The sequence below is a fragment of the Heteronotia binoei genome, chromosome 4 (assembly GCF_032191835.1).
Source record: "Heteronotia binoei isolate CCM8104 ecotype False Entrance Well chromosome 4, APGP_CSIRO_Hbin_v1, whole genome shotgun sequence".
Taxonomy (NCBI): domain Eukaryota; kingdom Metazoa; phylum Chordata; class Lepidosauria; order Squamata; family Gekkonidae; genus Heteronotia; species Heteronotia binoei.
Genome location: NC_083226.1, coordinates 48509169 through 48521803, shown reverse-complemented (window position 1 = coordinate 48521803; position 12635 = coordinate 48509169). Strand labels below are relative to the sequence as shown.

General features: G+C 40.7%; 1 protein-coding gene across 2 annotated transcripts in view; it reads left to right on the top strand.

The window, feature by feature from the left end:
• Positions 1-12635, top strand: part of FOCAD (focadhesin) — a 165892-nt gene that overhangs the window by 151461 nt on the left and 1796 nt on the right. For both annotated transcript variants that reach the window (XM_060237221.1, XM_060237222.1), the window contains exons 37-42: positions 569-684; positions 1844-2104; positions 4101-4190; positions 7503-7680; positions 9376-9473; positions 11199-11447. In XM_060237221.1, coding sequence (XP_060093204.1) covers positions 569-684; positions 1844-2104; positions 4101-4190; positions 7503-7680; positions 9376-9473; positions 11199-11447 — 992 coding nt within the window. The remainder of the gene's footprint in view (positions 1-568; positions 685-1843; positions 2105-4100; positions 4191-7502; positions 7681-9375; positions 9474-11198; positions 11448-12635) is intronic.

Below are 12635 nucleotides of genomic sequence, written 5' to 3'. Positions count from 1 at the left end.
TCTCCAAGTGGATGATGAACCATTCACAAGCACTCTTTGGGTGCGAACTGTCAACCAGTTACAGATCCACCTAACGGTAACAGACAGTATTACCTAACAGTACAGACATTAGATTTATATTCAGCATTATTCAGAGCGAGGGAAGACAGGGTGTAACACAAGCATTAATGCTGTATAAGTGCTATGCAGAGGTCCGCTTTTACCCCTAAAGTTGAGGTGGTGGCAGGGCCTTTTTCACTGTTGCCTAGATATGCCAGCTTCCAGGTGGGACCTGGGGATCCCCAGAATTGCAACTCATCTTCAGGCTACAGAGATCAGTTTCCCTGGAGAAAATGAATACCTCCCCCCAGTCTGCTAGGATCCGAGAGGCAGTGGGGATCTGCGTGTGTTTGAGGGGGGCTGACACCTACTTCCTCTCCTTCCTTACTATTATACAAGATTTTCATGGTGATTCCAAGGAACAGGGTAGATTGCTGCCCACTTTAGTACCAGAACTTCAGACATTAATTACTGTGATCTTTCTTTCACCACATGTAATTTCAGTCTTTGTTTTGTTGATTTTTTAAAGGTGAAGAGATACAGCAGCTGTGCATTCAAATAGCCGTGACCCAGTCCCAGTCATCTCAGAATGCTGCAATGCTTTTGGGAATGTGGGTAGCACCACCTTTAGTATACAGCCTAAATGTAAGTTCCACCACTTTGAGGCTTATAAAAGCTAGTGTTTGATGTCTGTCTGTCTGTTTCCCCTATCTGTAGTTTGTCTACATGTTGCAAAAGGACAAAATCTGAAACTGCAGAATTTTTAGATACAAGGAGGGAGTATGTCTCCTCCCCTACCTCTTTCAGATCATTGTTTCTTCTTCAGTGGATGTGTGTATTTTTATATTTATACCCCCTATGTAGTTAGGCATTTATACACCACTTTTCTCCCAAAGGGGATCCAAAGCAGCTTACAGCGCCATTCTCCTTTTCTTTCATTTTGTTTGTGCAAGAGCCCTGTGAGGTATGGGAGGCTGAGAGGGTGAATGGGCCAGGGTACCCCAGCAAGCTTTTATGGCAGAGTGAGGATTTTCTCTGGGTTTTTCAGATCAAGTCCAGCTCTCTAGCCAGTCCCTCCTAGCAACTGGCAGGGGACAGGGAGGACTTACTAAGAACAGGATGGAGTCCCAGGTGATGTCACCAATGATGTGGCTACATCACTTTTGGCATGCACTGGAAGTGACATCACATTGTTATATTGTGGTGATGCTTTGGTATTTGGGCTGAAACTCTATGGTCGTTTTCGCACTCACCTTCTGCCGGCGCGACCCCCCTCTTCACCGCGCAGGATCTGCGCGGATTTCACACTAAACGCTGCGGAGCAGCCAGAAAAGCCGGAAGCTCCCGGCGCAAAAGCCGCTCAAACTGAAACCGCCAAAAAGCAATTTGGCATTTGCGCGGCTTTTGCGACGGGAGCTTCCGGCTTTTCTGGCTGCTCCGCAGCGTGTAGTGTGAAATCCGTGCAGATCCTGCGCGGTGAAGAGGGGGGTCGCACCGGCGGAAGGTGAGTGCGAAAACGACCTATGGTTAAAATGGCTTCTACCATAAAGTTTTTGCCCAAATACCAGAGCATTGCTACAGTGTTGTCAGTGTGATGAGATCACTTGTGGTGCACACCAGTGATGTAGCCTGGGCCTCCTCTCTCTCCTGGTAAGCCCCCTGGCCAGCCAGCTAACCAGGATCGGGAGTTGGGGCGTGGTGGCCGGGAACCCCCATCTCTGTTGGGGGGATGACAACCCTGTGTGTGGGTTTATGTAAGCACAGTACTCCTCAAGAGTCCTTACAGCCTTTGTTTCCTCCTCAGATGCAAGCCAAAAAATTCCTTTTTACTTCATTGCCTCGGTGGATGAAATATCTTGCAGAAGACAAACTGCAGGCTTTCACCGAAGTATTTATGGTGCAGCATTTTGAAGCAAAGAATTACCTGGAAAACCTAGAGCTCTGCTGGAGTGTTTTGCAGGGACTCAGCCAAGCCATGAAACTTCCCAGCCCTGCCCAGTGCAGCTGGAGCATTCTCTGCAGGGCCGCTGAGAGAATATTTGAGCTTTTGCCAAATGAGATTCGGGTAAGGAAAGTAAATATTTAGAGAATTAGCAGCGCAGTATTGGAAAAGGGCTCCTTCAAGGGGAGGATAAGAGAGGTTGGGATCTAGGAAGGGTAGAGTCTGAAATATATAGACAAACCATTGATTGAGGCATTTAGAATTGGCCTTCCTATCCAAATTACATGACCTTAAATGAGTTCTCTCACACAACTTCCTATTCTTTTTGAAGTACATATGGCTTATTTTAAATCAGCTCAAGGAAGGGAATCTGCTTCTTGGATGACTATAGAGTTGACATAAACAGCAAACCCTTGTTTCTCTTGCAACAACCAGGAACCCTTGCCATTGGCTAACAGTAAAGCAAATGTAGATGTCGGTGAGGTCACTATGGAAACTAAAGCACAGAGAGGCATGGAGCCAAAGCCTTCTCTCTGCTCACACCCCTCTTTGTCCCTTCCAGATGTGGTCCGCTATTGCAAACATAGTTCTTCCACTGCTGGGCATTTTTTTGTTCATTGAAAGACACTGGTCTGGTCTCTGGTGAGAATGGAAGTGCCTGAGGCTGGTGGAATGTGCTCTGGAGCAGAAGGCTGCATTTGCAGCAGATCCAAGCCAGAGTAAATAGGGAGGCAACGCTTTGGTACTTTTTAAAAAATTCCTTTTGTGACTCCATGTGGCAAGCACTCCAAGGCAAGGGGATTTAGAAATTATCTGCTAAATTACCTAATAGTTAATATTTCTTGAAATTGTTTTATTCTCCAGCACGTTCAAGGTAGCTGTACAGCAACGTACATGCAATGAGAATAAAGTACAAATTTATTACTGAAATTAGTGAAAGCAACAAAAGCAGGACAAAGTAAAAGCTAAGCAAGATAAAATGGATTTAGTTGAAGAATTCAAGTGACCCCTCTCCTTCCCCCACCAAAGTCATTTTAGGGACTTGGATTTTAAGTGGCGCATACTACATGATGCAGAGAAAGAGGGTGACTGAGCCATTGTCCAGATATGCTTGCCCTGTTGAATGCATCTGGATACCCTTTTGGATGCGGCCGGGAAGGGATGCAGTGTGGTTTAATTTTTATCTTTGAAATACAGCTGAGAAACAGTGCAGCAGCAAACTTACTGGTCAAAGGCCAGGGAGTCTGACTCAGTGTTTCTTAAGTATTTGATACTTGGGACAGTGGGTGGGTTTTTCTAGGTTAAAATGGGAAGCGCATTTGACATTTAAGGAAGTACAAATCCATAGTAAGTTATCAGTCAATACAATAACCAAATATCTTCCTTGCAGCTGCAGAACAGCCCAGTTTATGGTGCTGGTCCCAGCTTCTCTGCAGTCTTGGGGCAGATGTTATCGAGAATTTAACAAATTCTTCCTTTCTTTGCATGTCTCCAAGACTCATCATATATTAATTTCCATGTCTCGTAACATTAACAGAAAGGGTCAGACTAGATTTGATGCAGCAGTCGTGTATATATTCACATGCCCTCCTTGTTGACCTATCATGTTTGGAGATTTATACATTTTTTTTTAGTCAAAGAGGGCATTGTTGGAAGGAAATACACACCTTTGCTGTACAGTGCTTCAAGATATTTCCTTCCTGTCTCAGATCAAACTCCTTTTACCTGTATGTTTCTTTTCATGAAGGAAATAAGAGACAAATACAAGAGACACATGAGTCTAGAAGAGAGGTGGAGAAAAAACATTTTAATAAATTAATACATGAAATAAATACCTCTGCTTTTTGCAATAAATAAATACATGGATCTGCTCCTGTCATATTTTGTCTGTCCTTTAAATTTTTCCTCTAACACATCATTGGAAAGAAAGCTGGCCATTATTTCTGGTGCCCTGTAATTGGACATGGATTGCCAGTGCTGTAGTGATTGGGGCACAATAACCTGTCAAAGTTAAGCTTAACAGTTTTGAAAGAACAGATGTTATTTTCTTGATTTAGCAACACAGTGAGCTTTTCTTGATTTAAAGCACACAATCGTTTTCTTCCACCCCCCTGTTCAGTCAAGTGAAGTAAAGATGTACATCGAGGCAGCAAAATGCCTGTCGGAAATGGCAGATACGGAGATTGACCGGATTTCCCAAGTCTCAAAGGTAATTACATTCTGCCTATCTAGATCTTCAAGATAACAACCCCCCCCCCTCACAGCCTGGTCTCTGCTTTCTGTAGACATGAATAGGAAGTTGCCTACATGGTTTCCCTACTGGGAGCAATAACAACTGGGTGCGAGGCGATTTGTATTGGACAAATGGTGTGGCTACTTTTGTTATTTACTACAGTGCATTAATTTCCTGCCTCCCCAGAGAGAATATCCTAAGGTGGCTTAAACAATTGATCAACAATTAAGATAACTACCAACAATAAAATTATAAAAATCCAGAAAAGGAACTATATTTTATTTAGTTTTATTTCTTTTAAACATTTGTCTTAAACCCAAAAGGAGCTTACATATGCAGTGCCAGGTTGTTACAAGAAAACAGAAGCTCAGACTAAGCCATAATGAAATCATGATACCTGCTTAAACGAACTGCATCAAAAGCTGCCCACTGTAACCATTATAAAGTAACCAAAGCAAGCATGAGAACAGCTGAACAGCAAAACCCCAGCAAAATCGAATGAGTATTTAGTTGTAAAAGAGGCTAGTTGAGTGAAACATATAAGAAAATAAAAATGTCAAAAGAAATGGGATTCCCACCAGCCTCTTCTGTGGAAAGATCAGGTTGTTTTCTTTTACAGATCTCTTCTGTTTAATTTGGTCTCTGCCTTTCATTGGGCAATGGGGTGGGGGGAATATTTCCCTCCATATACCCTGGATCAATACCTTCTGCAACTGCTTGAATTTCCTATCTTCCAGATAGTGCAAGCAATACGTTTACCTCTCTATCTTACTGACATGCTACCTATACAAACAGAAAAGGCAACAACCTGGGATCACAGTTCATATTGCAGGAAATACAAACGAACACAGCAAAATTCAGAAGGCTTTTGCATCTGGTTAGAGAAGAGGTTCAGGAATGACTTGCTCCTAATATAAATATAATGTAGACAGCATTTTGCCATCAAAATTCAGAAGGCTTTTGCATCTGGTTAAAGAAGTTCAGGACTGGCTTGCTCCTAATATAAACACTTAAGTGGTATTGAGAGGATGATAGATTTTGAAGAAAATGAAGAGGTTTCAGGGAGCATTTTGCCAGCCCAATTCAGGTGTATCTGTTTAGAAAAGAGGTTAAGGCCTGGCTTGCTCCCAGTATCAACATTGAATTGTAACAAGAAGCTGATAATTTTGAAGAAATTAGGAATACTCCTGAGGAAAACTTTTATCAAAATGAGCCCATATGTGGGTGCTCTTTGGATGTGTACAAAAGATTTATATGACTCTTTAAAAAGTTTTACTGAATTTTGTCCAATTTTTGATGGAGCCCACCCTGAGCCTGCTTTGCGGGAAATGTGGGATATAAATCAAATAAATAAACTGTGTTAGCTAGCATTTCACAGTGTGTGTTTGTATTTCCTAGCATGCTACCTATGGCAAAAGAGCACATACATAGTATACTTTAGCCTCTGCTCTGTCACTGTTCTTCCAGAGAGTGCAAACAAAACAATATCTTTAGCAAGCACTGCCTTGTTTTTGAAGCAAATGTAGCAACTGACTTTGTTCCCAGCAGCATCCACACTTCACAGTAGCTGCCTGCAGGAAAGTGTTTATCTCTGGGCAGGCATCCACAGCACTGGAGCAGAGCAGAGAACGAACAGCAAGTAGATGAGGCCTGATATTTATATAGATTCATGAAAACTCTCTCCAAGCCAATGGGGACAACACAGTGATGGTTAGAATAATGTAATCATAGAAATGATTGTGAGGAGAATCTTCTTAACAAGAAAATCCACCAGCTGTACTGGTTAGAAGACTCTCCTGCCAGTTAAGTTACCTACTGAGCAACATTGTCGCCTTACTATTCCTCTTTGTTCCCTTCCCTCCATTCGTCAGCTGTGAAAAGCAGACAGCAAGGCACCAAAATAATGATCATTTCTGGAGATTTCCGAAGTGTACCAACATTTATTTTTAGCAGTCAGATTACATCTGACATTATGGGAGATTCAGTTTGTGTCTTGGTTAACTTAATTAGAAAAGACACATCCCTAGTATCTCATTAGCTGTAGCATGGAGAATCTGCTTCTGATAGTCCATGATCCTGGGTCCTTCAGAGTTTCGTAAAGATGTGTTTGGGGTCTTCATCAAAATTCTTGTGCAAAAATTGCTTATGTGAATTATTTTCTTAGGTTCACAAACTCAGGAGTGTGAATGTGCTGGAAAAACCTTTCTTTTTTGCCACCAAATCATAGCTGACTTATAGTGACCCGCCTCATGAGAATTTCAAAGCAAGAGACTTCCAGGGATGGTTTGCTATTACCTGCATTTCCCTGGCAGTCTCCCATCTTAAGTACCATCCAGGGCCAGTATTGCTTAGCTTCCATGATCTGACAAGAGCAGGGTGGTAGCTTACGTTATCCAACTCAGGATAAAACATTCCTAGTTCCTGCAGTTTGTTGTTTTGTCAATTTAAAAAAGGTAAAGATAGTCCCCTGTGCAAGCACCAGTCGTTTTGATTCTGGGGTGACGTTGCTTTCACAACATTTTCACAGCAGACTTTTTTACGGGGTGGTTTGCTATTGCCTTCCCCAGTCAATCCCAGCAATCTGGGTACTCATTTTACCGACCTTGGAAGGATGGAAGGCTGAGTCAACCTGGAGCCGAACCATCTTCTGCTGGGATCGAACTCAGGTCGTGAGCAGGGGGCTCCGACTGCAGTACTGTAGCTTTACCACTCTGCACCACGAGGCTCTTTTTGTCAGTTAGGAACCCATTTTTGTGGATGGACCTTTCAGACCTTTCCTTCTCTTTTCCCTGTCCAAAGTGATTTCTCTTTGCGTTATCTTTCTCTGAATTTAATTATACATGTATGCCAGCGAAAACCACAATTAATGCAAACCAGTTTCCTCACAACCATTGTTAGCAAACCTAAACCATAGTATGATTTCAGGAAGGAATTGTTTCTACTACTTCATGTGTAATGTGAAACCATAATTAATACCAAAAAGAGCAGCAAAGAGGGAGGTACTAATCCAAAGAAACGGACTAGGCAGTGTGCATTCATGATCCTGACTTATGGTTTTTAAACCAGAGTTGTACAGAGCCAGTTCTCCAATTGTACAGGTGAATATGATACTTAGGAGGAGCATGAGATAAGTAGAATTAAAGTGTCATTGATACACATCAATGACAAGCTGATCTCAGCATAGAACTCTATGTTTCATAGGGTGACTCTGAAGGAAAAGTTTCATATACTCTAAAGTTTCCCCCCATCTATTTAAAATACATTTACTGGTAATTGTTTGTTTTGCAGAACAATTTGGAAAAAGTCACTTTTGCCAAAGTTTATTTAGTTTCTCAAGGCCGATTACCTTTGCTGAGATGGAATGAAGTGATTAGTATTGCGACTGGGTGCCAGCAGAAAGAAACAGTTGTGTGGATGCTACTGCACAGCTTCTACCAGGCACGAATTGTGAACCACGAAAACACAGGTTAGTCAGGAACAGCAATGTGGTGGTTATCCATCCGTTACTTTTTGGCATGTTGGTAGTAATAACAAAATACCTGTAAACATATAAATGTCCTTTTCCGAAAAAAATGGGGGTTTTGTTTCTATCATTGTGGGATCTTGGTTCTTTCATAAAGTGGTGGGATGTAAGATATGACGGACTGAGAACTACAGACCTAGAGACCTGAGTTCAAATAACTATCTGATATGAAGTTCAGTGGAAGCTTTGGACCACTTATTCCTTTTCAACCTAACTTTCATGACAGTGTTATTAGGATAGCTTTGAGTAGGGGAGAACCCTGGATACCCCACTCTAATTTCTTTGGAAGAACAATAAGGTAAAGGTGGATGGACCTTGATTTGACCCTGTGAACCAGGGTGACTAATAACAAGGATAGACCCGGCTGATGTTTTATTGTTAAAACTAGGTGGTCACTGTGGCCTATATTTAATGGACACAGATATTGAGTAGTCTCTTCCCACCCCGCAACTGGGATACAGGACATGATCCCTGACATGATACAAAGAGAAGTCTGGATAAAAGTGTCAGTTATTACTCACAAGGCCAGCAGGGGTTCTGCCCCTGTCTTCTGCCTGTAAGACCTACCTCTTCAAAATAGCCTTCACCTAATACCGAGTCAAGAAAGTCTCGCTGGACATGTTTTAGCCACTGAATTTTATTGAGGACCTGGGTTATAGCACCACAATATTGATTTTAATGCAAGTTGTTAATGATTTAATGATGATTTTATAGTTGTAACTGTAATTACTATGTATGGTTTTATTGTATATTACATTCGTATGTTGTGAGCCGCCCTGAGACTGCCCTGGCGGGGAGGGTGGGATACAAATAAAAAGTATTATTATTATTATTCTACTGGTGCTTAGAAAACTAAATTGTCAAGAGTTTGTCTGTTTCACATGTTTTAGAAGTCACTTCATGACCTAACGTTCCCTAACTAAACTACAATGATGTACAATATTGTGCAGATATTTTAAGAGGATAATTTCTTCCTTGTGATGGAAGAACTGATGTCCATTAATCATATGGGTAGACTACACATAAGCTTAGAATTGTTTGGACAGACTTCATTCTACTTTTTGTCATCTTAAAATTCAAGCGCAAACCAGTTTTGTCAAGTAGCTTTGTATGTTTCTCAGTCATTTGACTGATCTGTTGGGACTTGTTTCCAAGGAAGTGTGCAGAGAACTGTAGTTTAATCTGTCTTTTAAGAATCATGTATCCCCTTATCCCTATTGTTCTGCAGTGGTGGTAATCTAGGTTCATTTTCATGAAAAACTGGCACTTGAAAAGTATTTTATATAAGATATCACAGGTTGATTTTTTTTTTTTGTAAACTGTATTCTGGATTTTTCAAGTGTTGGGGACACTCACACACTGGGAAAAGCGAAATGAGCATGCAAGATGAAAACTGACAAAATTACTGCTGCTGCTATTGTACGCTTGCAATGTCAAAGAGAAATAATGTAGTGTAGTCTTTTCCAACGCAGTGTCAGTGACATGCTTCTCGAAACCGCCAAGGTTTCTTTTACATACTTTGTGGCCTGTTTGACTACCACATTCCCATTAGGTTATTTTGTTTTGTTAAACACAGTTTTAAAGTTCCTGAAATTTTATGTGTGATTTCAGCCTAAGACTATGTTTTTATTCTTAAAGGAGTGTTAAAGAGAATGGAGTGGCTATTGGAACTGATGGGATATATTAGGAATGTTTCCTTGAAGATGACAGCTATACAAAATGTGGCTCCCAAAGAGGTAGATACTGAAAAATAATTTGTGGAGTTGGAACAGTAAAACATTGCGGTTTATGATTTATGTTCTTTCTGAGGAACATGCGGGTTTCTTTCCTTGTAAAAATGCATCTTATTACTTCCATAATGAAAATGTCAAAATATATCAAAGTGATCTTCAGAACACATGTTTGAAGTCTGGAAATGGACCATCTGGCCTGCCTGAATGTAAAAACAGTAATGGAATTTGAAACGAAAATATCACTTTAGATATACATCTACTGAATTTTAAAAGCAGAGATCCTCTGAGTGCTTTTGATTCCATCTATGTAATCTGCACATTTTAATACCTCAGCTGGATTCATAAAAACACAGAATTGCTTGTTTTTCACTAATGCTATTTTTTGCATCCTGAAAAACACACTAACCATGCATAATTTGTTTACAACTAAGGTCACAAAAGGTGGATTCATCTTAGTGGTGATGATAGCAATTTATGTAGAATTTTCATCATCTGTACCACATCATGTCACTGAAGTTCAACAGAATTCATTGTTACTCCACAATAATGTTTAAACATTTGATATTGGCACTTTTAAAATGTTCAAAATACTTCACACTGATTACCTCAGAAATCCTTACAATAATTCCCTAAGGTAAGTGATTAATCAAATATGTATACTGACACTTGGAATATGAAACTAAAAGTTGCACTACATTTAGATGTGAGAACAAACCATGGCTTGGAACCACTGATGGCTTTTTTGGAGAAAAGATTTTCCACCTGTGGAGGATGACTTTCTTGCCTTCCTTCTCTTACTCAGGGCATTTATGGCTGCAGCAAAGAGGGTTGAGAAAGTTGCACTCTCTTCACAGAAATGCTGGTAGATCCAAGCTCATGCTTCTTTTAGTCTGAGACCAAGCTATAGAAATCCTCAGGCTTAATATATGCTTCTTCCCTCCTTCCCTTGCACATGGTGTGGAATTTGAAGACACTGTGGTTCTTGGGAGTCTGCTTTTTCTCTTTATGTCCTAATTGGACACAATGGCAAACTGTGTTGTTGTTTTTTCTCCCCATATCAAACCATAGGTTAGTATCTTGATTTGTAGGGAAGGCTACAGATCATATTTGGGACAAACTGAAGATTCTCAGGAAACAGAAATTATATGTGAGAGGAAGCTAAGTGCTCTGTTTGCCGACTAAATGGCCACCTGAATGCAATTGGATTGATTGGCCTAAGGCTACCTATTGAACTGGTTGCAGAATTCCTCATTCACAGTTGAAGTTTCTTTGGCACTATACTCCAGTAGTTTCAAGATATGAATGCAACTTTTTTGTGTGCAGAATGCTTTCTATGTTTTGTGGGAAGACCAAGGATTCACTTGTACCTATTTTACAAGTGGGTAAATAAACTTGATTTTGTCATTTTCCACCCGAGGTAAGCTAGTTTCCTTGACCAGCAAACTATCATTTGCTATTTGAACAGGTAAAAAACCAAAACAAATTAATATATCTACCCATTAAAGAGAATAGTTTCTCTTTTCTCCTATTTCTGGCCCACAAATGTTCATTGTCCATTCATACAGTCTTATTCCCAGAGTGAACTAAAAGCGCCAAGACCTTTCAAATTGCCTGGAAGCAGTTTCCTCCTTTTGAGCTCAGTAGCTTGCAAATTGCTATGACAGCTTTATACTTCTCTCCAGACTTTGTCATGCTTACTAGCAAAATGTGCACCTGTTTCCTGTTTAGGCTGTCAGCTTCCTGTTGTGGATCTTTGCTGCTTCTGTGGTTGCCTGGGCAGACCACGCTGCACCAATGCTGCTTGGACTCTGTGCTGACTGGTCGCTCAGGGAAAGTGAAATGTCATCAGGATTCTCTGCAAACTCCTTGGGCAAACATCCAGTGGATAATTTGGCTGTCCAAGAAACTCTTACTGTCCTTCCAAATAGCTTAAAAAATCTGTTGGCTAAAGAGCCATGGAAAGCACAAACACAAAAGGTATGTGATGTGTGTCCTGGTAATGGATTCTGTAACTATTATTATTATTAATTGTGGTCTTCAGGATTGATGCTGGGATGGGTTCTTTACACAGCATAGACAAGTGTGTGTGCAAACACATAAAAACCTTCCATAAAACAGGTATCATTCAAAACAACTTTCAAGTACAAAATAAAGTGTCATAAAGTACAATACAAAAGGAATAATGAAGTAGTTTAACAGAGCCTGGGAGAAATTAAAGGAAAACGGCTTACATTAATATATCTAGTTCCCAATACTGCCAAATCAGTGGATACTTACATCTGGAGTCATGAACAAGATAGATCTTTCTAGCCCTGATCTTGATAGGCCAGGTGAGCTTGATCTCATCAGATCTTGGAAGCTAAGCAGTGTCAATTCTGGCAAGTACTTGGTTGGGAGACCTCCCTGGAATATCCGAGCCAGAAGGCAGAGACGGGTTTTATTCAGCAACTTTTCTGAATATCCTCCATGTCCCTAGTAGGGGTCAGTCACCAGAGGTCACCATGAGTTCCAAGAGTGCAATCACATGTGTGCGCGCACATACATGCACATAAAAAATACCCAGCCAGACTTTCTCCTCGCCCCCTTTCCCACTGCAACCCAAAACACAGATCTTTCTACAAACCTGAAAAATGTTCCAGGTTTGCAGAAAAACCTGAAATCTAAGAACACTGTGTCGGGCATGTGTGTGTAAAAAACCCCCAAATGATGAAAGGAGCTCCTTCCAGAAGAGTAGACCACTGTGAAGATTTGGCTAACTGCACTACTGAGTTGGTTCTGGCTTTCACCACTTTCACCATACAGAGTTTCTTATGCTTAACCATGTTTTGTTCTCCATAGATAAGTGTTAGAATAGTGAAACCAGAGTCAAAAGTGGGCTTAGGATAGGATAAGAAATCATGGTTTGAACTCAGTTTTGCAAACCAAAGTTGAGAACTGTAGCAGAGGTAGTTTTCCCACCTCACTGAAAATAAATTTTCTTGGAGGGAACTATCTTTCTTTATGTAAATGGAGTCAGTATGGTGTGAGGGGTGTTTTTGGCCCAAATTATACATCACGTAGTAATAAAAAAGCTGTTTCCAGTGGAAACAGTCAAATGCAAACAAAGCTTTCCTCATTTGCTGTTTCCTTTTTTTTGCTCTTGAACTTGCTGGGCAAATGAGGTTA